This window comes from Oncorhynchus kisutch, linkage group LG2 (genome assembly GCF_002021735.2).
Source record: "Oncorhynchus kisutch isolate 150728-3 linkage group LG2, Okis_V2, whole genome shotgun sequence".
In the NCBI taxonomy this organism is placed as follows: domain Eukaryota; kingdom Metazoa; phylum Chordata; class Actinopteri; order Salmoniformes; family Salmonidae; genus Oncorhynchus; species Oncorhynchus kisutch.
The window spans coordinates 10174879-10199997 of NC_034175.2; the positions used below are offsets into that span (position 1 = coordinate 10174879).

Consider the following 25119-nt stretch of genomic DNA (forward strand, 5'->3'; position numbering starts at 1 on the left):
TGTAGGTCATGTAACTGATTGGTACATGCAATATGCTTTGTGGACTTTACCAGACAGGTTGCTCTCTGTTTTTGTGAAGAAACAAAGGCATGGTTGAATTTATTCTGCCACTGTGTCTTCTTATTGTTTCAGCCTTAGGCCTATGTATCACGGTGTCAAGGCATATGAACTAACACATTATAGAGTAAACAACACAATTATCACAACACATAGGTTGTAATATGGCTTTTTATTCTGGCTTGGCTTCCCCAGTGATTTTACCCACACACCGCTACTGTGTATTCCATTCCATCCATTAATGCGCCCGTCCTCCTATAGCTCCTCCCACCAGCCTCCTCTGGTGGAAATGTCTAATTATTTTCTATAAAGGGATGTGTGAAAGACCTGACAGATATTTTCATAAACCTCAAGACATGTTTCCATAATAGCCTGACCATGGAAAGGTGGTTGTAGTTATCCTGGTATCTGAAGCACGGAACAAAAACAAGGAAGTAGCACAATGTGAAATAGTGAAAGATGATTGGTATCAGTCACCTCGGTAGATGGAGAGCATTTCAGCCTCTGCTCTAACAACTCAGTCTTACTTCGAAATCTACAATGTTGTTTCTTGTGGTGATGGTGTCATTTCACCTGGTGAAACAAAGTGACACATGCTCCTCTTTACCACGACTGAGCCTGGATGAAAAAGTCTGCTTTCACCACTGGGGGGAAAAAAATATACTGTAAATGTCAAACTTTTTTGTTGCACACGTTGACAGTAAAACCATGCAACCTTCTACATCCCAGGTTGACATTTTCCTCAGCAAGCTACCAGCAGATTCAAGTCATGAGGTTTGCTATTGAAGAGATCAACAACTCCACATTGCTGTTGCCTGGTGTCAGCTTGGGCTATGAGATTTTTGACTACTGCTCTGACTTGCTCAGTTATGGGGCTGCTCTGGACTTTCTGACCCAAAAGGGAAGAGGAGGCATCCCCGTGTGGAACGGTACAAACTACAGACCTAAAGTCATCTCAGTCACTGGCCCATTTGGAAGCAGCCAAACCATCAGTGTCACCCCTCTGTACATGTCTGAGATGATTCCAATGGTAAGTAGTATTTTATGGCACAATATAACCTCATGATGGTGCTATTTATACAGTATCTGCCTTGTGTTTGTACTCTTCAGGAATGGGTCTGTAGAACACTGCAATATAACCTCATGATGGTGCTATTTATACAGTAGCTGCCTTGTGTTTGTACTCTTCAGGAAGGGGTCTGTAGAACACTGCAATATAACCTCATGATGGTGCTATTTATACAGTATCTGCCTTGTGTTTGTACTCTTCAGGAATGGGTCTGTAGAACACTGCAATATAACCTCATGATGGTGCTATTTATACAGTAGCTGCCTTGTGTTTGTACTCTTCAGGAAGGGGTCTGTAGAACACTGCAATATAACCTCATGATGGTGCTATTTATACAGTAGCTGCCTTGTGTTTGTACTCTTCAGGAAGGGGTCTGTAGAACACTGCAATATAACCTCATGATGGTGCTATTTATACAGTATCTGCCTTGTGTTTGTACTCTTCAGGAAGGGGTATGTAGAACACTGCAATATAACCTCATGATGGTGCTATTTATACAGTAGCTGCCTTGTGTTTGTACTCTTCAGGAAGGGGTATGTAGAACACTGCAATATAACCTCATGATGGTGCTATTTATACAGTAGCTGCCTTGTGTTTGTACTCTTCAGGAAGGGGTCTGTAGAACACTGCAATATAACCTCATGATGGTGCTATTTATACAGTAGCTGCCTTGTGTTTGTACTCTTCAGGAAGGGGTATGTAGAACACTGCAATATAACCTCATGATGGTGCTATTTATACAGTAGCTGCCTTGTGTTTGTACTCTTCAGGAAGGGGTATGTAGAACACTGCAATATAACCTCATGATGGTGCTATTTATACAGTAGCTGCCTTGTGTTTGTACTCTTCAGGAAGGGGTATGTAGAACACTGCAATTTAAATGTACCTGTACTGTAAAAATCCTTGTTCTCACAAAAGCATTATCGTTTTGTGTTTTACTTCAACAGGTGACTCATGGGGCATCAAGTGTCTAACAGAGCTCCAAAAACAGATTTCCCTCCTTTTTCCGAACCATTCCCAGCGACAAATATCAGGTGGAGTCTATAGTCCGTATACTCCGACAGTTTAACTGGAACTGGGTGGCTTTCATCGGTGGTGACAATGACTACAGCAGAGATGCCTTGACAGTTTTTCAGGATAAGATTAGACCAGCTAATAGCTGTTTGGCGTACCAAGACACCGTTCCCCAAAACCAATCCTTAATAGGGCGTCTATTCAACAACATAGCTATGTTCAATGTCCAGGTTATTGTAGTCTTTGCCAATGTGGAGTTTGTCATTCCTTTCATCCAAAAGGCCATAGATCTCAGAGTGAAGGAGAAGATATGGATCGCTCGTGAGACATGGTCCATGAACCAAGAGTTGATCAAGAAGAGTCAGATTGAGAGGATAGGGACGGTCTTAGGTGTCACTGTACAGAGGCACAAGGACCTGAGAGGATTTGATGAGTTCATTAACAACACAGTAAAATCCAGACATGAGAATGCATGCACTGACATGGACTTAAAAGATGTGGTCAGATTTGCTCTGACTGCAACTCCACCAGTGCCCAGACAATTATTGGAGAGGACCCGACATATATCTTTGTCATCTACTCTGCAGTGTATGCTGTGGCTCATGCACTCCACAGTGCTTTGCGGTGTGGGACGGGGAACTGTGCCAACTCAGAAATCATTGCTTATCCTTACATGGTAAGTGAGCTGCATCTCCTTCAACATGAAGCCTTATGGTCAACCACATCACCAAAAATATGGTTATTAATTGATGCCATCTTTTATTTGACCATTTTGTCTTGCATTCCCAGGCCACGGAGGCACTAAAACAGGTCAAATTCAAATTGGACAATCAAAGTATAGAGTTTGATGAGAACGGGGACCCACCGACTCATTACGACATTGTACACTGGGACTGCAAAAATAAAACATGTTCTAATGTGGACATTGGCTCATACCTTACCAACCCCACACCAAGCCTCCATATTAATCAAACTCTCATACATTGGTTTGAGGGCACAAAGGTTAGTACTAAATTCTTCAAAAGCATGCAAATATACATTACACACCATCAAAACACTGCGTGGTATTCAAATTAGTGATAACTGATGCTGGTCTTTTCCACAGTGATATTTTAAGCTGTTCCTACTTCTTGCAGGCTCCAGTTCTGCAGTGTTCTAGTGAGTGTAAATCTGGCTCCAGAAGAGTTCAAACTGGATTCCACACCTGCTGTTTTGAGTGTGAGATCTGCTCTGATGGAAAGTACATCAACCACACAGGTACTGAGCAACATTGTTTTTGCCTGGAGTTTTTCCTTGACAGGTCAATCCGTCAGAAAGAACACCTGGCACCATTTATTACCTATGAATCACATGACAAAAATGGTTATCTGTACACATCTGTCACCCAGACGTTCTCTTCCCTTCCTCTCCCTACAGCATGACACCCCTGTGGTAAAGTCAGCTGGTGGGAGGCTCTGCTTCTTCATGTGGTGTTGCTTGTCCATGTCCTCCTCCAGTGTCTTCCTCTACATCGGCAAACCCAGAGGCCATCTGCACCTTATGCAATTCTGTGTTTAGTCTTCTATGTGGCCTGCCTGTCCTGTCTTGCTGTTCGCTCCTTCCAGATTGTCTGTATCTTCAAAATGGCCGCCAAACTGCCCAAAGCGTATGATTTCTGGGTCAAGCATGGTGGTCAGTGGATCACTATTATCACAACCACTGTCATAATGCTGTTTCTGTGCATTTTGTGGATAGCCATTGAAGGACCCAAGCCCAATCAGATAACATTGTATAGCGAGGTAATTTTGGATTGCACATATGGAGTCATCCCCATCTTTTATGTGATAGTACTGTTTGCCGTTTTGCTGGGTATTGCATGCTTTAATTTTGCCTACATGGGAACTGACCTGCCCAAAAACTACGAGGGTAAATCTATCACTTTCAGCTTGCTTATCTTCTTCATCTCTTGGGTCATCTCTCTGACGGTGCACCTGTCTACCAAAGGAAAGCACACACTCTCCGTCAATCTGTTCTCTGTGGTGTGCAGTCTGTATGGTATACTCTTACCTAAATGTTTGGTTACTTCTTCCCTAAATGCTATATCATTATCGTTACACCTGAGCATAATACAGTAGCCTATTTTCAAACTGTAATCCAGAGTTACACACTTCAACCTAGATAATGTACAGATGTTGAGACATATGACTTGTGTTGTGTGGCACTAGAACTGCCACGACTGTGTTTTGTTTCTTTTCAGTCTATATCTATATTTTGTAATCCCATACGGTTTTCCTCCTTAAAAGCATTTTAATTGTTTGCCTATTAATAAAACACTTTTGCAATTGTTTGTCCAATCAGATGACAGCAGGTTCAAAGCAAGTAATAGCGTGTATCAAGTGCATTTATTATCCAAAATCCTTTCAAAGTTCACCCTTTCACTCTACAAGAGTACAAAACTACTCTGCATTGTAGCAGGGATTCACCATATTAAAGTCCAACTGAATAACTGAGGACTCTGTGATGAACAAAATAAAGGCTGATTTAGTTCCATAGAGCCTTCCTGTGGTCAGTTAGTTTCCTTGATTGGAGGCAGAGTTCTGACATCTTTACGAGTTTTTCTGAGGGACCTTGATTGTTACCTGAGGTAAAGAATAAAATATGTTTTGAAGCTTTGACATGAACACATTTTGTGAACATACATACAGCTGCTTGTGAGATGTTGCTGTTTATTACGTATGTAACGTGTGGCAACAGCGTTCATACATTTACGTATGTGACCCACTGGGGCCTGAACATTTTCTCCTACAGTATTGTGGTTATGGGGTCCTTACTGTTTTCACTTCAGTGTAGTTGTCCAGGCCATACTCTCCCAGCTCACGACCGTTACCAGAATATTTGTAGCCACCGAAGGGGGCTTGTGCTCCAAACACATCATAGCAGTTAATCCTTAGGAGAAAGAAATGGACAAACCAGATACACAATTAGCTGATTATAAATGGGTCAACTTCAGCCAACCTCTGGACCTTAATACTACGGAAAGAAATGGACAATTTGATGGACATATTGTAAAATAAAGCTACAAATCAGCGTACCAGACAGTGCCGGCGCGAAGTCCGCTAGAGATGTAGTGGGCCTTGTCGATGTCTTTGGTGAAGACAGCAGCTGCCAGGCCGTACTTTGTGTCATTGGCTCTCTCAACCACCTCCTCCAGAGTCTTAAACTTCAGGATCTGCATCACCGGCCCAAAGATCTGAACACAGACAAAGGCAGTGTTATAGAGGAGAAATTCATTTAAAGAATCTAACCTAAAGAGATCGGTTCTCTGAAGAGAACATGTATGATCTTGTCTGGCTACTTTCCTTAGAGCTAGAATACTTAATTGAAACAAAAGTGTTCTCCTCGCCACAGTTTCGCTAAAAAGCTAAGGGATGGAAAAATGTAACCACTCAAATTCATAGACCGTACATAGACGGAAAGGACTGACCATCCGTGATATCCAATGTATAGGTTTAACGATGTTTTGAGGCTATACATTGTTTGTTTACATTTGTTGTTTTCAAACACTGAGGTAAAACAAGCTTATATTGTAAAGTTCTGATGGGGTATGACAGGATATGAACTAAGCTCATGAGCCACACAAATATACTTTAGACAACCAAAATATACAGGCTTTTCATTTTCATGGGTATAGCCAGTAGGGGGATTCTGTCAAGGCAGCCCCAGGAGCCAAAATGGTGAAACTTGACAGACAGTTTCATGAAGAGTGAGTTGTTAATAATGACAATGCATTGCTGTACCTCCTCACGGGCGATGGTCATGCCGTCCTGGACATCTCCAAAGATGGTTGGTTGGATGAAGTAGCCACGGTCTGCAGCCACCCCTCCCCCGCACATCAGCTTGGCCCCCTCACGCTTCCCACTGCTGATGTAGCCCAGAATCTTCTTGAACTGTTCCTCATCCACCTAGATAGGGAACCGTTTTACAGTGGGTGCCTTATTAATGTGTTAGGGAGAGAGCTATAAACCAAACCAGACTACATGTGCTTGTGTATATGCATGCAATGCAAGTGCGTTCTTGTTTTCTGATAAAGGCTCTGCATTTGGAAATGCTGGTACCACAGTTATTTCAGTACAATAGAGTGTGCAGCTCTTCTATTTTTATCCAGTGTCTTATGTTTGGGTGTGCGTCTTCAACTCCTACTCTACTCGTCTGGGTGTGCGTCTTCAACTCCTACTCTCCTCGTCTGGGTGTGCGTCTTCAACTCCTACTCTCCTCGTCTGGGTGTGCGTCTTCAACTCCTACTCTACTCGTCTGGGTGTGCGTCTTCAACTCCTACTCTACTCGTCTGAGTGTGCGTCTTCAACTCCTACTCTACTCGTCTGGGTGTGCGTCTTCAACTCCTACTCTACTCGTCTGGGTGTGCGTCTTCAACTCCTACTCTACTCGTCTGGGTGTGCGTCTTCAACTCCTACTCTACTCGTCTGGGTGTGCATCTTCAACTCCTACTCTACTCATCTGGGTGTGCGTCCTCAACTCCTACTCTACTCGTCTGGGCGTGTCTTCAACTCCTACTCTACTCGTCTGGGTGTGCGTCTTCAACTCCTACTCTACTCGTCTGGGTGTGCATCTTCAACTCCTACTCTACTCATCTGGGTGTTGGTCCTCAACTCCTACTCTACTCGTCTGGGCGTGTCTTCAACTCCTACTCTACTCGTCTGGGTGTGTGTTTGTGCACCATGCAGTATTTCTAACCTGCGGTCCCTGCTCAGTCTTCATGTTGAAGGGGTCTCCCACCACCCTGCTCTTGGCCCGCTCCACACTGCGCTCCATAAACTCATCATAGATGGTGTCCTGCACGTATGTACGGGAGCCGGCACAGCAGCATTGGCCCTGGTTAAAGAACAGGGCAAAGTGGGACTGTTCCACCGCCTCCGCCACTGCAGAAAGAGAGAGAACACAGTCATACATAGCCGATATGTTTCCACTTGACGTTTTGCAGCATTGGACTCCATGAAATTGACACCTGGCCTTGGGGTGAGTAGCTGCCGGAAGAGTTGTGGAATCCAATGGGCTGCTTTAGCATTAGCTAGCCTAGCATGCTGATGAAAAAGGCAGTTAAAAAAACTAGCAGTATTTCGATTTTCCATGTCGGATAATGGGATAATTAGGAATACAGGGACATCTTCCATCCCTGGATTGAGGTACGTGTGACTATCGGCCTTCGTCGATTCCGGAGCAAACATCAATTATTCCGGAGCTAGCAAGCTCCGTCAATCACTCCTGAGTTCCATCAATCACACCTGGGCTGCAGTCACCTATCCGGACCCGTTTTACTGCCTTCGCGGAGCCCCACCGGGCCTTCACAACTGGACTGCCGACGTTATCTACCCGAAGGAGTTATTCGGCTGGCTCCTCCGTCGCGACGTTACCTGAACGCACATCTGCGGCCTGCTAACCGTTAGCTGTCTTACCGGCTGCTATCTGAATAGACAATCGGACAATTTTTTATTATTATTATTATGTTTTCTTCTTGGGCCTCTATAACTATATCTATTGTTTTTATTTTTGTTGTTGTTGTGTGATTTGGATTAATCCCCTCTACCACACGGAACCCCACTAATCTACTGACGGAACGCAAGAGGTGGCTAACAACAGACCTCCATCCTATGCTAGCTTGCTACCGATGCCCTGGCTAGCTGTCTAAATCACCAACCAACCTCTCCACTCACCGGACCCTTTTGATCACTCGACTAAGCATGCCTCTCCTTAATGTCAATATGTCTTGTCCATTGCTGTTCTGGTTAGTGTTTATTGGCTTATTTCACTGTAGAGCCTCTAGTCCTGCTCACTATACCTTATCCAACCTATTAGTTCCACCACCCACACATGCAATGACATCTCCTGGTTTCAACGATGTTTCTAGAGACAATATCTCTCTCTTCATCACTCAATACCTAGGTTTACCTCCACTGTATTCACATCCTACCATACATTTGTCTGTACATTATACCTTGATGCTATTTTATCGCCCCCAGAAACCTCCTTTTACTCTATGTTCCAGACGTCCTAGACGACCAATTCTCATAGCTTTTAGCCGTACCCTTATTCTACTCCTCCTATGTTCCTCTGGCGATGTAGAGGTGAATCCAGGCCCTGCAGTGCCTAGCTCCACTCCTATTCCCCAGGCGCTCTCTTTTGACGACTTCTGTAACCGTAATAGCCTTGGTTTCATGCATGTTAACATTAGAAGCCTCCTCCCTAAGTTTGTTCTATTCACTGCTTTAGCACACTCTGCCAACCCGGATGTTCTAGCTGTGTCTGAATCCTGGCTTAGGAAGACCACCAAAAATTCAGACATTTTAATTCCAAACTACAACATTTTCAGACAAGATAGAACTGCCAAAGGGGGCGGTGTTGCAATCTACTGCAAAGATAGCCTGCAGAGTTCTGTCCTACTATCCAGGTCTGTACCCAAACAATTTGAACTTCTACTTTTAAAAATCCACCTCTCTAAAAACAAGTCTCTCACCGTTGCCGCCTGCTATAGACCACCCTCTGCCCCCAGCTGTGCTCTGGACACCATATGTGAACTGATTGCCCCCCATCTATCTTCAGAGTTCGTGCTGCTAGGCGACCTAAACTGGAACATGCTTAACACCCCAGCCATCCTACAATCTAAACTTGATGCCCTCAATCTCACACAAATTATCAATGAACCTACCAGGTACCTCCCCAAAGCCTTAAACACGGGCACCCTCATAGATATCATCCTAACCAACTTCCCCTCTAAATACACCTCTGCTGTCTTCAACCAAGATCTCAGCGATCACTGCCTCATTGCCTGCATCCGTAATGGGTCAGCGGTCAAACGACCTCCACTCATCACTGTAAAACGCTCCCTGAAACACTTCTGCGAGCAGGCCTTTCTAATCGACCTGGCCGGGGTATCGTGGAAGGATATTGATCTCATCCCGTCAGTAGAGGATGCCTGGATATTTTTTTTAAATGCCTTCCTAACCATCTTAAATAAACATGCCCCATTCAAGAAATTTAGAACCAGGAACAGATATAGCCCTTGGTTCTCCCCAGACCTGACTGCCCTTAACCAACACAAAAACATCCTATGGCGTTCTGCATTAGCATCGAACAGCCCCCGTGATATGCAGCTGTTCAGGGAAGCTAGAAACCATTATACACAGGCAGTTAGAAAAGCCAAGGCTAGCTTTTTCAAGCAGAAATTTGCTTCCTGCAACACTAACTCAAAAAAGTTCTGGGACACTGTAAAGTCCATGGAGAATAAGAACACCTCCTCCCAGCTGCCCACTGCACTGAAGATAGGAAACACTGTCACCACTGATAAATCCACCATAATTGAGAATTTCAATAAGCATTTTTCTACGGCTGGCCATGCTTTCCACCTGGCTACTCCTACCCCGGACAACAGCACTGCACCCCCAACAGCAACTCGCCCAAGCCTTCCCCATTTCTCCTTCTCCCAAATCCATTCAGCTGATGTTCTGAAAGAGCTGCAAAATCTGGACCCCTACAAATCAGCCGGGCTAGACAATCTGGACCCTTTCTTTCTAAAATTATCTGCCGAAATTGTTGCCACCCCTATTACTAGCCTGTTCAACCTCTCTTTCGTGTCGTCTGAGATTCCCAAAGATTGGAAAGCAGCTGCGGTCATCCCCCTCTTCAAAGGGGGGGACACTCTTGACCCAAACTGCTACAGACCTATATCTATCCTACCGTGCCTTTCTAAGGTCTTCGAAAGCCAAGTCAACAAACAGATTACCGACCATTTCGAATCTCACCATACCTTCTCTGCTATGCAATCTGGTTTCAGAGCTGGTCATGGGTGCACCTCAGCCACGCTCAAGGTCCTAAACGATATGTTAACCGCCATCGATAAGAAACATTACTGTGCAGCCGTATTCATTGATCTGGCCAAGGCTTTCGACTCTGTCAATCACCATATCCTCATCGGCAGACTCGACAGCCTTGGTTTCTCAAATGATTGCCTCGCCTGGTTCACCAACTACTTCTCTGATAGAGTTCAGTGTGTCAAATCGGAGGGTCTGCTGTCCGGACCTCTGGCAGTCTCTATGGGGGTGCCACAGGGTTCAATTCTTGGACCGACTCTCTTCTCTGTATACATCAATGAGGTCGCTCTTGCTGCTGGTGAGTCCCTGATCCACCTCTACGCAGACGACACCATTCTGTATACTTCCGGCCCTTCTTTGGACACTGTGTTAACAACCCTCCAGGCAAGCTTCAATGCCATACAACTCTCCTTCCGTGGCCTCCAATTGCTCTTAAATACAAGTAAAACTAAATGCATGCTCTTCAACCGATCGCTACCTGCACCTACCCGCCTGTCCAACATCACTACTCTGGACGGCTCTGACTTAGAATACGTGGACAACTACAAATACTTAGGTGTCTGGTTAGACTGTAAACTCTCCTTCCAGACCCATATCAAACATCTCCAATCCAAAGTTAAATCTAGAATTGGCTTCCTATTTCGCAACAAAGCATCCTTCACTCATGCTGCCAAACATACCCTTGTAAAACTGACCATCCTACCAATCCTCGACTTTGGCGATGTCATTTACAAAATAGCCTCCAATACCCTACTCAACAAATTGGATGCAGTCTATCACAGTGCAATCCGTTTTATCACCAAAGCCCCATATACTACCCACCATTGTGACCTGTACGCTCTCGTTGGCTGGCCCTCGCTTCATACTCGTCGCCAAACCCACTGGCTCCATGTCATCTACAAGACCCTGCTAGGTAAAGTCCCCCCTTATCTCAGCTCGCTGGTCACCATAGCATCTCCCACCTGTAGCACACGCTCCAGCAGGTATATCTCTCTAGTCACCCCCAAAACCAATTCTTTCTTTGGCCGCCTCTCCTTCCAGTTCTCTGCTGCCAATGACTGGAACGAACTACAAAAATCTCTGAAACTGGAAACACTTATCTCCCTCACTAGCTTTAAGCACCAACTGTCAGAGCAGCTCACAGATTACTGCACCTGTACATAGCCCACCTATAATTTAGCCCAAACAACTACCTCTTTCCCAACTGTATTTAATTTTAATTTATTTATTTATTTTGCTCCTTTGCACCCCATTATTTTTATTTCTACTTTGCACATTCTTCCATTGCAAAACTACCATTCCAGTATTTTACTTGCTATATTGTATTTACTTTGCCATCATGGCCTTTTTTGCCTTTACCTCCCTTCTCACCTCATTTGCTCACATTGTATATAGACTTGTTTATACTGCATTATTGACTGTATGTTTGTTTTTACTCCATGTGTAACTCTGTGTCGTTTTATCTGTCGAACTGCTTTGCTTTATCTTGGCCAGGTCGCAATTGTAAATGAGAACTTGTTCTCAACTTGCCTACCTGGTTAAATAAAGGTCAAATAAAAATAAATAAATAAAGGTATGTTTTCTGGCCATATCCTGCATTTGTCACTGCAGTGCAAACATTATAGCTGAGCAAGGTTTTGACCTGAAGCCGAAGGTGTATTTACTGCTGAACCTCAAGTCGAAACATATCGGCCAAGTCAGACACAGCAATCGCAATCAAACAAATAAAGACACACAGGCAAACATGCACACGCCGTAGTAGATTTCAGAGGAGGTACTATAGGAGGACGGGCTCATTGTAATGCTGGAATGAAATAAACAGAACAGTATCAAACATATGGAAACCATTTTTGACACCGTTCCATTGATTCCATTCCAGTCATTACAATGAGCCCGTCCTCCTATAGCTCATCCCATCAGCCTCCTCTGGTAGATGTCCAAGGTAAAAGTAGCAGATGCCTGCTGCAATTGATACTTCATAAATAAAAACAGACACCACACTTTGCTTAAGATATTGCTAAATGATCTGTAACTGACTATCCAAATGAAGTGTTCCCATTTTTAACATATTTCTAACTGGATGCCCATCCCAAAAGTAGAGTCGCCTCGAGCCTTACTCACTGTTGGCATCAGACATGATTATGTTGGGGCTCTTTCCTCCCAGCTCCAGAGTGACCTTCTTCAGGTTGCTGGAGCCAGATGCCTGCTGGATCAGGTGACCTACCTGGACACATAGAGCTGCTTAGACAGTACAGGGTTCATTCTCATACACACACACAAATACACCAAAACACATTGGCCCTTTGAAAGCAGTGACTCAGTTCTTTGAGATGCCTGAGGTATGGGCGGTCTGTCTTACCTCAGTAGATCCTGTGAAAGCCACCTTATCCACATCCATGTGGGAGGCGATGGCAGAACCAGCAGATGGACCCATACCAGGCAGGATGTTCACCACACCTGGAGGGAAACCAACCTGAGAGGAGAGAGAGAGGAGAGGGAGAGAGAGCTTAAGAAGTGTGGTAAGGAGGGTGTGTGTGAGTGTATTAGTGTACCAACCTCCTTGATGAGACTGGCCACATACAGGGCAGTGAGGGGGGTCTGCTCAGCCACCTTCATCACCACAGTGTTGCCTGTAGCCAGAGCTGGCCCCAGCTTCCATGCCTGCATCAGCAGAGGGAAGTTCCACTGAGGGAAGATAGAGGAAGACAGTGAATGGTAGAGTGAAGACAGACCATGTCAAACATGTGCAAAGTACACAGACATAAATCCATGCATGCACTCAACCCATTAAAGTCCAGGCTGCCACTATATTTACACAACACAGCATTGCAGCCCTACCAGGTTTTGGAGGCAGGGTGTCACCTTATATTACCCCTCTCCCTCCTCCCAGTCTCTTTCACCATGAGACTGGTGGGACTGAAGCCAGCTCACTGAAACTGCTCTGCCTGCTCTTAATTCCTCTCCACTCCCAGTCTATTTCACCATGACAAACAGAGCAAACAAACCTGCTCTCACAGGCAAGAGGAAAGGGGCCACAAAATGGCAACGCTGGTCATTCCCCTGAACAGCTTAAGATTCATCAAGGAGGTCCATTCCTAACCCCTGAACAGTTTAAGATTCATCAAGGAGGTCCATCTCTAACCCCTGAACAGCTTAAGATTCATCAAGGAGGTCCATTCCTAACCCCTGAATAGTTTAAGATTCATCAAGGAGGTCCATTCCTAACCCCTGAACGGCTTAAGATTCATCAAGGAGGTCCATTCCTAACCCCTGAACGGTTTAAGATTCATCAAGGTCCATCGCTAACCACTGAACAGTTCCTTCACTCACCGGGATGATCTGGCCACACACGCCGATGGGCTCATGACGGGTGTAGCAGAAGAAGTCTCCATCAATGGGAATGGTCTTCCCCTCCCACTTATCTGCCCAGCCTGCATAGTACCTGTGCAAACACATGCACACACAGACAGACAGTAAACACTTGGACTCAAGAATCCTCCAAAATATTACACCTTTCAAATACATCAAAAGGGATATGGGGGGTGTCAATATTTCTCAACTGCTTTACGTACTCACTACATTCCATACTCAGTAAATACCAGGACACTAGACTCCGTAGGGTTACCATGTATAAATGTTTATTATGAAGTAGAACTGCAGAAACTCTAGTTTCAGATATCAAGAGTAGAGGGAAATTCAGTTATTTATTTTTTCAAAGAAGGAAACTGTAAATGAGTCTATTTCCAATCTATTAAAAGGTAAACAAGCAGACAGTAGATTGAGATAGTGATCGGATCCACAGTGAGTATACAGTAAGCAGTCTAGGTCATGGTGCTGGGTGCCAGCCAATCAAATACAAATAAGGGAGGTTTGGCAGTCTGCAGTCACATTCTTCAGTCACATTCTTCTAAGAACTAATTCACAGTCAGTCTCTTTTCCCCCCCTCTCTTTCCCATCACAGTCAGTCTCACCCTCTTTTCCCCCCTCTCTTTCCCATCACAGTCAGTCTCACCCTCTTTCCCCCCCTCTCTTTCCCATCACAGTCAGTCTCACCCTCTTTCCCCCCCTCTCTTTCCCATCACAGTCAGTCTCACCCTCTTTCCCCCCCTCTCTTTCCCATCACAGTCAGTCTCACCCTCTTTCCCCCCCTCTCTTTCCCATCACAGTCAGTCTCACCCTCTTTCCCCCCCTCTCTTTCCCATCACAGTCAGTCTCACCCTCTTTCCCCCCCTCTCTTTCCCATCACAGTCAGTCTCACCCTCTTTCCCCAGCTCTCTTTCCCATCACAGTCAGTCTCACCCTCTTTTCCCATCACAGTCAGTCTCACCCTCTTTTCCCCCCTCTCTTTCCCATCACAGTCAGTCTCACCCTCTTTTCCCCCCTCTCTTTCCCATCACAGTCAGTCTCACCCTCTTTCCCCCCTTCTCTTTCCCACCATTCTGTCTCTACCTCACCCTACAAACATTCAACCATATAGCATAATGCCACATCTGGCACTTATGATTTATGACAACTTATACATTTTGGTTTGCAGAAAGTAATAATAATAATGTATTACATTTGTAAAGCTTTTCATTATACAGAATAATATCAAAGTGCATAAAAATTTTAAAAATAGAACGTTAGAATGCAACTGACACACAAAGAACACAGCTGACACTACAAGGGTCACCAAGGAGCACAGCTATCAACCGAAAGCCTTCCTAAAGAGAAAGGTTTTTAGGAATGTTTTAAAGGATCCCAGAGTCTGTGGTGCCTTCAGGTGATCCGGGAGGGCATTCCAAAGGCCGCCGGCAGTCGAGCTGAAAGCCTGATCCCCCAAGGACTTAATGCATGCATTTATTTCACTGCTCTCACACATACACACTGCAATGTATATTACTGTGACTGACCTGAGGCACTTGACCACCATGGGCACATCCACGCTGTAGGATACGGCATAGGGCTTCCCATTGTCCAGGGTCTCTAGTTCCTATGGCAAAATAAGGTCAAAGTGTCAGAGTTCCGCCATGGCCTAACTGATGTAGTTTGATTGAGGACAGATAGTAGCAAGGCTGTATTCTGTATTACGAAACATTGTCAAACAAAAAAGGTGTCATTGTACACTGATGATTCATGTTTTCTTTTAAAACCACCATTAGAATCCCTTCACAGCCTCAGAGGATCTAGATACTTTTGCTAACCTCTCTGAATTAAAACCAAATGATGATAAGTGTAATTACTATATTACGTATTGGATCACTAAAAAAATACAACTTTTACATTACCGTGTAGTTTACCAATAAAATAGTCTGATGGTGATGTGGAAATACTCGGTATTCATATCCCGAAAGAAAAAAATGATCTCACTACAATATATTTTAACAGAAAGTTTGCAAAAATAGATTAGATCGTGCTACCACGGAGAGGAAAATACCTGTCAGTTGAAGTCGGAAGTTTACATACACCTTAGCCAAATACATTTAAACTCAGTATTTCACAATTCCTGATATTTAATCCAAGTACAAATTCAGTCTTTGGTCAGTTTGGGTCACCACTTTATTTTTAGAATGTGAAATGTCAGAATAATAGTGGAGAGAATGATTTATTTCAGCTTTTATTTCTTTCGTCACATTCCCAGTGGATCAGAAGTTTACATACACTCAATTAGTATTTGGTAGCATTGCCTTTAAATTGTTTAACTTGGGTCAAATGTTTCGGGTAGCCTTCCACAAGCTTCCCACAATAAGTTGGGTGAATTTTGGCCCATTCCTCCTGACAGAGCTGGTGTAACTGAGTTAGGTTTGTAGGCCTCCTTGCTCACACACACTTTTTTTTAGTTCTGCCCACAAAGTTTCTATAGGATTGAGGTCAGGACTTTGTGATGGCCACTCCAATACCTTGACTTTGTTGTCCTTAAGCCATTTTGCCACAACTTTGGAAGTATGCTTGGGGTCATTGTCCATTTGGAAGACCCATTTGCGACAAAGCTTTAACTTGACTTGACTGATGTCTTGAGATGCTTCAATATATCCACATAATTTTCCGCCCTCATGATGCCATCTATTTTGTGAAGTGCACCAGTCCCTCCTGCAGCAAAGCACCCCCACAACATGATGCTGCCACCCCCGTACTTCACGGTTGGGATGGTGTTCTTTCAGCTTGCAAGCCTCCCCCCTTTTCCTCCAAACACAACGATGGTCATTATGGCCAAACAGTTCTATTTTTGTTTCATCAGACCAGAGGACATTTCTCCATGTGCAGTTGCAAGCCGTAGTCTGGCTTTTTTTATGGCGGTTTTGGAGCAGTGGCTTCTTCCTTGCTGAGTGGTCTTTCAGGTTGTCGATATAGGCCTTGTTTTACTGTGGATATAGATACTTTTGTATCTGTTTCCTCCAGCATCTTCACAAGGTAATTAGCTGTTGTTCTGGGATTGATTTGCACTTTTGTACCAAAGTACGTTCATCTCTAGGAGACAGAACACATCTCCTTCCTGAGCGGTATGACGGCTGCATGGTCCCATGGTGTTTATACTTGTGTACTATTGTTTGTACATAATGAACGTGGTACCTTCAGGTGTTTGGAAATTGCTCCCAAGGATGAACCAGACTTGTGCAGGTCAACAGTTTTTTCTGTGAAGTCTTGGCTAATTTCTTTTAATTTTCCCATGATGCCAAGCAAATAGGCACTGAGTTTGAAGGTAGGACTTGAAATACATCCACAGGTACACCTCCAATTGACTCAAATGATGTCAATTAGCCTATCAGAAGCTTCTATAGCTATGACATAATTTTCTGGAATTTTCCAAGCTGTTTAAAGGCACAGTCTATATAAATGTGTGACCCACTGGAATTGTGATACAGTGAATTATAAGTGAAATAATCTGTCTGTAAACAATTGTTGGAAAAATGACTTGTGTCATGCACAAAGTAGATGTCCTAACCAACTTGCCAAAACTATAGTTTGTTAACAAGAAATTTGTGGAATGGTTGAAAAAAACAAGTTTTAATGACTCCAACCAAAGTGTGTGTAAACTTCTGACTTCAACTTGGGGCGGCAGGGTAGCCTAGTGGTTAGAGCGTTGGACTAGTAACCGGAAGGTTGCAAGTTCAAACCCCCGAGCTGACATGGTACAAATCTGTCGTTCTGCCCCTGAACAGGCAGTTAACCCAGGCCGTCATTGAAAATAAGAATTTGTTCTTAACTGAGTTGCCTGGTTAAATAAAGATAAAATAGACAAAATTAAAAGAGCCTATTTATATAATGAATTCGAAGGGTAGAAATGATTCAATATCAAAGCATTAGACCTCTCACTAAAGACTACATTCATACAAGAGTTAAACTTAATACGAACTGGTTCTCTAGCAGATTAGTAAGAATGTCTCACCACATGTTCAAGAAGGCCCTTTTCCCCTTTATTCAGATTAGAACCTCTCACTTTCGGTTATTTGAAAATGAAATCATCTCCAAAATAATGCTTTTTTTTCAAACAAGCCATAGAAACTTGGTTGCAATTTCAGTTGAATCCACCAGAAAATACAGTAAATAATATTATGGTTAAACTCAAATATACTAATTGATAATATATAAATATATTGAATATATATTAAAAACAATAGGAATAATCTTTGTAAATTATATCATAAATAGGACTGGTGGAGTTGTCACACATGCAGCTAACAAAAATATATAGAAATGTCTACTCTACACAAAATTACAACCAACTAATTGCAGCATTACTGCAAAAATGGAAGAGGCAAGTGGGGAAAAATAAGGAACTTGTCTGTCGGCATATGACAGCTCGCTTGGAGTTCTCCAAAAGGCACCTAAAGGACTCTCAGACCATTAGAAATAACATTATCTGGTCTGATGAAACCAAGATGGAACTCTTTGGCCTGAATGCCAAGCGTCACATCTGGAGGAAACCTGACACCATCCCTACGGTGAAGCATGGTGGTGGTAGCATCATGCTGTGGGGATGTTTTTCAGCAGCGGGGACTGGGAGACTAATCAGGATCGAGGGAAAGATGAACAGAGCAAAGTACAGAGATATCTCCTGAGAGTGTCTCCTGACCCCTCCTGTCTCAGCCTCCAGTATTTATGCTGCAGTAGTTTTTGTGTCAGGGGGCTAGGGTCAGTTTGTTATATCTGGAGTACTTCTCCGGTCCTATTCGGTGTCCTATGTGAATCTAAGTGTGCGTTCTCTAATTCTCTTCTCCTCTCTCTCGGAGGACCTGAGCCCTAGGACCATGCCCCAGGATTACCTGACATGATGACTCCTTGCTGTCCCCAGTCCACCTGGCCGTGCTAGTGCTCCAGTTTCAACTGTTCTGCCTTCTTATTATTCGAACATGCTGATCATTTATGAACATTTGAACATCTTGGCCATGTTCTGTTTTAATCTCCACCCGGCACAGCCAGAAGAGGACTGGCCACCCCACATATGCTCTCTCTAATTCTCTCTTTTTTTTTTCTATCTCTCAGAGGACCTGAGCCCTAGGACCATGCCCCAGGACTACCTGACATGATGACTCCTTGCTGTCCCCAGTCCATCTGACTGTGCTGCTGCTCCAGTTTCAACTGTTCTGCCTTATTATTATTATACGACCATGCTGGTCATTTATGAACATTTGAACATCTTGGCCATGTTCTGTTATAATCTCCACCCGGCACAGCCAGAAGAGGACTGGCCACCCCACATAGCCTGGTTCCTCTCTAGGTTTCTTCCTAGGTTTTGGCCTTTCTAGGGAGTTTTTCCTAGCCACCGTGCTTCTACACCTGCATTGCTTGCTGTTTGGGGTTTTAGGCTGGGTTTCTGTACAGCACTTTGAGATATCAGCTGATGTACGAAGGGCTATATAAATAAATTTGATTTGAGATATCCTTGATGAAAATCTGCTCCAGAGCGCTCAGGACCTCAGACTGGGGCGAAGGTTCACCTTCCAACAGGACAACGACCCTAAGCACACAGCCAAGACAACACAGGAGTGGCTTTGGCACAAGTCTCTGAATTTCCTTGAGTGGCCAAGCCAGAGCCCGAACTTGAACCCAATCTAACAAATAACCTGAAAATAACTGTGCAGTGACGCACCCCATCCAACCTGACAGAGCTTGAGATGATTGCAGGGAAGAATGGGAGAAACTCCCCAAATACAGGTGTGCCAAGCTTATAGCGTCATACACAAAAAGACTTGAGGCTGTAATCGCTGCCGAAGGTGCTTCAACAAAGTACTGAGTAAAGGGTCTGACTACTTATGCAAATGTAATATTTCATTTTTTTATTGTTAATATATTTGCAAACATTTCAAAAAATCTGTTTTTGCTTTTTCATTGTGGAGTACTGTGTGTAGATTGGAGAGATCAGTTTTAAAAATAAATTTTTTGAATAAGTCTGTAATGTAACAAAATGTGTGTATATATATATATATATATATATATATATATATATTTTGGTTTATATGGGGGATTGGAAACCATGCAGACAATTACATTGCTGGAAGCCATCTGCAATGTTAAAGCTGATCTTACCCCATAAAAAATGTTGAATTTAAGAAAAATGCCAGTTTGCTATATACCTTCCTAGAAAAAGCTAATGGATAATCAGTGTTGTACACAGAAGCATACAGTATGTATTTCGAGGTAGGCTCTGTAACATGCTGCTAATGGGCCAAACAGATGTTATACTATAACATTGTCATATCAAATTACAGGGACTATTTGCTGCTACAGGGTGTTAATCAGTTCAGAGTCCAGTTAAACACCAGTAACCCTCACTTTAGTTAGGTCACATTAGAATCCAATATTTTGAAAAACAGAGACCGTTGCACAAGCAAGGCAAACCCCAGGGAATTCATTGGCTCATCGTCAAGAGTGAATCAAAGATTATCGTTGTCCACGCACCATTTATTTGGCTTGGCAAATGGGAACACAAGAGTACATGTGGTCAACATAACACACACTGCAAAATGTATCTATATACAACATTTACAGGCACATACAGTTCATGTTGAGCACATTGGACTGTACATACTTGAACAGATTAGCCAGTCTTACAAGTACTAATGAGTCACTGGAGTTGGCTCTGGACAGACTCCCTCTCACATACACACCATATCCATATTTAACATGTAGGTGGAGCAAGTTCAGTGGAGAGAATCAGTGCTATTTCCAGGCCTGATGGACCTTGGACCCCTGATAAGCCAATCTGACAGGAGTAAATCAAGTCCAACCTAAATACTGTTCTAACAATCCTACTCTCTTATAATACACCTCCCCCCCCCCCCCCCACACACACACTAAGCAGCTTTTTTTCTCTCTCCAAGAACCAATCCTTGCAATTTTAGCAGGGCCTCATTTACCAAGCAAAGTAGGGCAGAGTCCTGTGCGGAGGCCGTTAATTCTTTTATCAAAACAAGCCCAGAGAAACCCTTTCACCACTATAGCCTTTCCCCTATTACTTTCACCAAACAAGCAAAACCTGTAACATAACATCAACAAATATGCTTTGTGTATGTCTTGGAAGAGCAGCACTAAGGAATTATTTTACACCACTTCCACTGCAGATTCTCAGTGTTGATCATGTGACCTAGCCATGACCCTGCGTCTCTATCTCTACCATGTGACTTCAGTGCGGGTGTTGCTTAGGTCAGCAACCTGTGGAATACAGGATTAACAGTGACTCGGCAAAATATGGTGCTGCTGTTTACAAGCCAAATAAATCTATATGAACATACATTTTTTGAAGATAATATTTCTGGGTAAAACGTTTCCACCACTGGAAGGTAACATTTGTCATCAGACAAAGCACTGTGCCACACATGTAAACTCTAATACAACCCAAACAACTGCTTTCTTTGGCATGAGTGCCAGACCAGGAATGTTGTGCATCTAATTAGCCGCTCATAACACCACTTCAGGTTAATCATTTCCATTGACCAGCAGTAATGGGACGGCGTCACTGACCGCTAGGTAGGCTGTGTCCCTCTCGATTGCGTCTGCCAGCCGGCTCAGGAGCAGCCCGCGGTCCGATGCGTCCATGCGTCGCCATGGTGACCCAAACCGGAAGGCCTCCCTGGCAGCCTTCACAGCCTTGTCCACATCTGCCTGGAAAGACGGAGAAGGAGGCCAGAGGGAAAACCGAGGGAGATGAAAATAAATATTAGATAATATAATAAAATAAAAAAATGGAAAATAGAAATGACAACGCCTCACACTGCTGCTCATGCCCGTAGGTGATATTAATTTACAACAACGTTTCAACCCTTCGATCATCAGGCATCATTTAAAAAATTACTTATCAAGTAATTCAATTACAACAGTGTAAAAACACAAAAAAGATGGTCACACACCTGGCCCCTACAAGATTGTGCTCTAATTACACCTGTTGTTTAGGTTAACTTTTCCCCTAGTTATTTCACCCTCTCGTCCTCCTACCACACGTCATGTTTCTGCTTCAGGCAACTTGTTGTTGTCTTAGCATGCCAAGGATGTAGTGTTGTTGTCTTAGCATGCCAAGGATGTAGTGTTGTTGTCTTAGCATGCCAAGGATGTAGTGTTGTTGTCTTAGCATGCCAAGGATGTAGTGTTGTTGTCTTAGCATGCCAAGGATGTAGTGTTGTTGTCTTAGCATGCCAAGGATGTAGTGTTGTTGTCTTAGCATGCCAAGGATGTAGTGTTGTTGTCTTAGCATGCCAAGGATGTAGTGTTGTTGAATACAGAAACAGTGAGGGGCCTGTTCAAATGCTTTGAAAATGCCGCCTTCCTTCCTCCCTTCCTTGAGACAGTCATTACGACTGCATAGGTCCAAGCTATGTAGGCTAGTGGAACCCCTGCTTTCACCAATCCAATTATATTGGATCAGTGATTACTCCAAGGAACCAAGGATGTAAGTCTTGTAATTAGACAGAACAGGGCCAGGTTTCAAGGCAGTTCCAGCCACTGACCTTGTCTGCCTCAGCCACCTGACAGATGACCTCTCCTGTGGCTGGGTTGATGGTGGGGAAGGACCTCTTGCTGACGGCATCCTGCCACTCGTTATTGATGAACAGCTGTAATGAGACAGAGGAGATTTGATTAGGCTCTATGTTTAGATTACAGATGTTATCACAACTCTATCATCCAACAGACCGAAAATAAATTGGGAGCAAGTATAAACACTGTATTGTCCAGTTACATCCCATTACGTCCCTTCAGTTTTTATTTGTGCAGTATTGTAAGATACTGTCTCTGACATAATATTGCAGTGGTATAGAAGTCTCTTTATAAATTCCCCCAAAACAATTTAACAGAAACACATGCATGTACATTATGTGTTGTGGCTGTCTATGTACTAGCTGGTCTTTCAACTCTAGCAAACGTTTTATTAATGCAACCCAGGAAGGTTTCTGGCTGTCTGCCACATTACAGTTTTGCATAACACCATCATACCAACAATTATCTAGTGTATATGGAATTCAGTTGACCCAATGTATCAGATAAGTACGTTCTCACAAGGTTCAATCAGGTCAAGCGTTTTAATGTCAACAAGAGTTATAAACAAGTAGGCTAGCTAGTCAAGCAAAAATAAAATAAATGCATCTAGTCCAAAAGATATTGCAATTCTCACGTAAGCCTAGTTGCCTTGCAATGAATAGCACATGGCAGAAATACACTAAACCGATCATTTCAGTCGTGTGCAACAATGATAATAGCTACTCAACATGTCACTTACATGTTGTGAAATGCTTATCGCTTACCTTGTTGTAATGGACTTCGGGCTGGGCGCTTGGTACCGGGATGGCGGCTGCAGAATACTGACAATTCGAAATGCCAGAGATTCGAGGCAAAGTTCGGGATAACACAATTCGGAGCATCGTGCTTCTTCAACACAAACGTGTGTGTCAACCAGGAGAGCGGGCTTTCACAAAGTATTGTACAGTGAAGTCGATCGTCATCTGTCACCCGCCCCCAAGAGCATGCGCAGTAGAGCCTTCCTTAGATTACGTTTACAAAGTGAAATGTAGGCTATAGCGCCTGCATCAATACCGTTCAATTTCATAAAGAGGAAAACAGTGGTGGAAAACATTACATAAATAAAATAAAAAATAGCAAATGAGACCTCAAAAACACATTTTGTTACAATACTTCACATCATCTTTGCAACAGCCTACCCAACACCCACATTAATTGAGAATAAACTATTCAACCAAGGTAAGGGAAACATTTACAAAGCAATATTGTAAATGAGGGCACATTTTCAACACAATAAATCATGACCAAAAACAAGCAGACAGGTTATGCACACCCCCATTTCTAGTGGTGTAAAGTACCTAAGTAAAAATACTTTAAAGTGCTACTTAAGTATAATTATGTATTTTTGTTGCCGTCGGGGGGGGGGCTGTACTTTACTGTTTATATTTTTGACAATTTTACTTTTACTTCAATACATTCCTAAAGAAAATAATATACTTTTTACTCCATACATTTTAGCTGACACCCAAAAGTACTCGTTACATTTTGAATACTTAGCAGGACATGAAAATGGTCCATTTTACACACTTATCAAGAGATCATCCCTAAAACATTCCTAGAACATGCTCTAGATACTCAACTAGTCTAAAGAAGGCCATTTTGATTGCTTCTATAATCAGGACAACAGTTTTCATCTGTGCTAACATAATTGCAGAAGGGTTTTCTAATGATCAATTAGCCTTTTAAAAGTATAAACTTGGATTAGCTAACACAACGTGCCATTGGAACACAGGAGTGATGGTTGCTGAAAATGGGGCTATGTACGCCTATGTAGATATCCCATTAACATTTCTAAGTGACCCCAAACTTTTGAACGGTAGTGTATGTTTTGAGAGACAAATAGTGCTCATTGTGCAAATGTATGCCTATTTGTTTTCAATAAAAATTTATGCCCAAAATGTGTTTACATGCTGTGAAAATTCTAAGCCAACCCCATCTTTTTTGTCCCATAGTTGGGCACACGTCAGTTTTGTTGCTAAACAACCAACCCACCGATTAGTGAATATGAACCATGTGAACCATGACTAGAGAACTGTGCAGCCATATTTCAGAAGCAGTGCCTTTTTAATAATGGGGTATAACGTCAGACTGTTCAAAAGAGACAAATGTTTACCCATGAAACAGGATCTGGCCTGCCAGCCCAATAAAGTGAGTTAGATAAGGATAGATAAGACAGGTGTGTCTGCCCATGTTTTATCAGCTTCCTGAAAAAAACCTGCAAAGCTCTATTGAGACTCATTGTGTGGCTGTGTGATCAGCAAGGCCTTAGTAGACAATGATGTGTATAAACCCTGAATTGCTAATGATATGCAGTGGCCAGTGAGAGGCTTTGAAGCTACTGGCTGCCATATTGGTACTCCCCAGAAGGAGCCGTTCTCCATAGGAATTAACGGAATTGTACTTTATTTTTAAAAAATGTTCAAAGGACAAAATTACATGTAGTTAAATATTTCTTTGTTGTAGTGGGGACAGCAACATTTGTAAAAAAAAAAAAAATCCTTGAGGCATAGTAATCCTCTATCTGCTGTATCTACGGCCAGGAACAAGTTGTTTCACCCCACCTCAGACAAGGGTGCTGGTTCTAGGCTGAAGCAGTAGCCCAGGGTGCCCAAGGTTCCTATGTGGGAAGGTGGGACAGAGGTGTGGAACTGTAACTGAACTTGAACTAGGAGGACCATGGACGGGACCTCAAGAGATATTTCAGCTTCTGCTAATGTGATGCCTAGTCACTCTACCCCTGCCTTTATGTACATATATGCAAATACCTCATACCCATGCACAGTTTATATTTCTGGTACTGCCTGTATATAGCTTCATTATTTTGTATTTTATTGCTCTTATGACATGTATAATTAGATTCGATTGATTTGACTGGATATTGACAGCAGTGCTCTGCAGAGTGGGGCAACTACACTGAGTGTACAAACATTAGGAACACCTTTCTAATATTGAGTTACACCCCCTTTTGCCCTCAGAACAGCCTCAATTCGTCAAGGCATGGACTCTATAAGGTGTTGAAAGCGTTCCACGGGGATGCAGGCCCATGTTGACTCCAATGTTTCCCACAGTTGTGTCAAGCTGGCTGGATGTCCTTTGGGTGGTGGACCATTCTTGATACACACAGGAAAC

General features: G+C 43.2%; 1 protein-coding gene and 1 pseudogene across 1 annotated transcript; one reads left to right on the forward strand and one right to left on the reverse strand.

Annotated features, from left to right (window-relative positions):
* The first annotated feature begins 826 nt into the window (after positions 1–826).
* LOC116356848 (taste receptor type 1 member 1-like) lies at positions 827–4248 on the forward strand (annotated as a pseudogene).
* On the reverse strand, positions 3407–23105 carry LOC109907444 (aldehyde dehydrogenase, mitochondrial). Its single transcript, XM_031787258.1, has 13 exons — positions 22716–23105; positions 21924–22028; positions 20944–21084; positions 14895–14974; positions 13333–13444; positions 12559–12687; positions 12362–12475; positions 12124–12226; positions 6872–7056; positions 5917–6081; positions 5212–5369; positions 4951–5065; positions 3407–4758 (listed from the first exon to the last, which is right to left on the reverse strand). The coding sequence occupies exons 1-13, from the start codon at positions 22830–22832 to the stop codon at positions 4726–4728; spliced, it is 1557 nt and encodes a 518-aa protein (XP_031643118.1). The 5' UTR covers positions 22833–23105; the 3' UTR covers positions 3407–4725.
* Positions 23106–25119: the final 2014 nt, after the last annotated feature.